The sequence below is a fragment of the Dromiciops gliroides genome, chromosome 1 (assembly GCF_019393635.1).
Source record: "Dromiciops gliroides isolate mDroGli1 chromosome 1, mDroGli1.pri, whole genome shotgun sequence".
Taxonomy (NCBI): domain Eukaryota; kingdom Metazoa; phylum Chordata; class Mammalia; order Microbiotheria; family Microbiotheriidae; genus Dromiciops; species Dromiciops gliroides.
This window is the reverse complement of record NC_057861.1, coordinates 494,808,061-494,809,276: the sequence shown is the minus strand read 5'-3', so window position 1 is coordinate 494,809,276 and position 1,216 is coordinate 494,808,061. Positions and strand designations below refer to the sequence as shown.

Here is a 1,216-nt window from a genome sequence, read left to right as displayed (position 1 = left end):
AATTTCAAATCCTTTATTGCATGAACTTAAACATTAATAAAAGTTGAGCAGACTGTAAATTAAAGGTGGATGAATCTGTTTAATTCAAACAGAATATATTCAAAAAAGGTAACTTTTTTCCTAACCTAAGACACATATAGTGTGACAAACAACACAGAAAAGCAAATGACTTAAAAGTTGTGTAGTCCACTGAGTAATGACTTTTAAATTTATAACAATACATACATAGTCCTCCAACAACTCAGTGCTGTTCTGCAGAAGACTTCTGCTGGCTTTGTGCTATATAAAGACTAGTTGACACTTTCCCATGCCAATTTTTTTATTTCTTGAACTCAAGTTGGTTGACTGTTCTGTTGAAGTTGAGAGGCACAAACATACATGTTCCAGTTAAGTGAAGGTAACAAATCATACAACTTCTTCAGTTTCCTTTTTCATCATTCACTTCAGGAGCAAATCATCAATGTTCATTCTTCTCTTTTGTAGGACTGACATATGCAGCAATCAGGTGATACTGGCTCACTTCTTTTTCCCTTTTCCTTTTTTACCTCCCTCTCCTTGTTGAAGACTTTGGTCACCACCTCCTGTTTTTTGTGTCCTTGTTTTTAGTTTGGGTATCATTTCAGCTGCATACAACATTACTGACTTACGTGACGGGAAGTGTATAAGACATAAGCTGCCATCTTCCTGTTTTAGCTGAACCCGTACTTTGCCCCTATATTGTAAATCACAGTTCCACTCTCTGGAGTACATTTTATTTTTCTCAATGTGCACATTAAGTCCAACTGCAAGGCATACATCTTGGATCTCTGTAGCTGTAGGAATCTCAACAGCTTTGTCAATTGGGATCTGACTTCCTTCTGTAATCATCTTCTTGTTATTTAAATATGCCGGATAAATGCAGATGAACCTGTCCTTGTCTGCCGGAGACTGATCGGCATATGCCATCTCCCGAGGGACTCACGTTCTTAGAGTCCAGGTAGTGAGAAAATCACAGTTACCCAGAGCTGATGGTGGGCTCACAGTTGTCCCTTGAATACTACTTTTTAATATCCTTTGTATATTTACAGATTAAGGAATGGTCCTTATTTCTATATATTTAACTCAATTCCTTATATATTTGAAGAATGAGGCCATTATCAGAGAAACATGCTTTTAAAATGTTGATATTATTTTATGGTACCTATTAGCAAAATGTAGGTTTTCTGATCATCTCTTT

The 1,216-nt window shown here is 36.3% G+C and overlaps 1 protein-coding gene across 2 annotated transcripts; it reads right to left on the bottom strand.

Annotated features, from left to right (window-relative positions):
• Positions 1-516: 516 nt before the first annotated feature.
• On the bottom strand, positions 517-945 carry LOC122736747 (signal recognition particle 19 kDa protein-like). 2 transcript variants are annotated; one of them, XM_043979139.1, is made up of 2 exons: positions 832-945; positions 517-759 (listed from the first exon to the last, which is right to left on the bottom strand). In XM_043979139.1, the coding sequence occupies exons 1-2, from the start codon at positions 943-945 to the stop codon at positions 517-519; spliced, it is 357 nt and encodes a 118-aa protein (XP_043835074.1). The 2 variants fall into 2 exon arrangements, with proteins under 2 accessions (XP_043835074.1, XP_043835073.1); XM_043979138.1 differs by having other exon boundaries at positions 517-945.
• Positions 946-1,216: the final 271 nt, after the last annotated feature.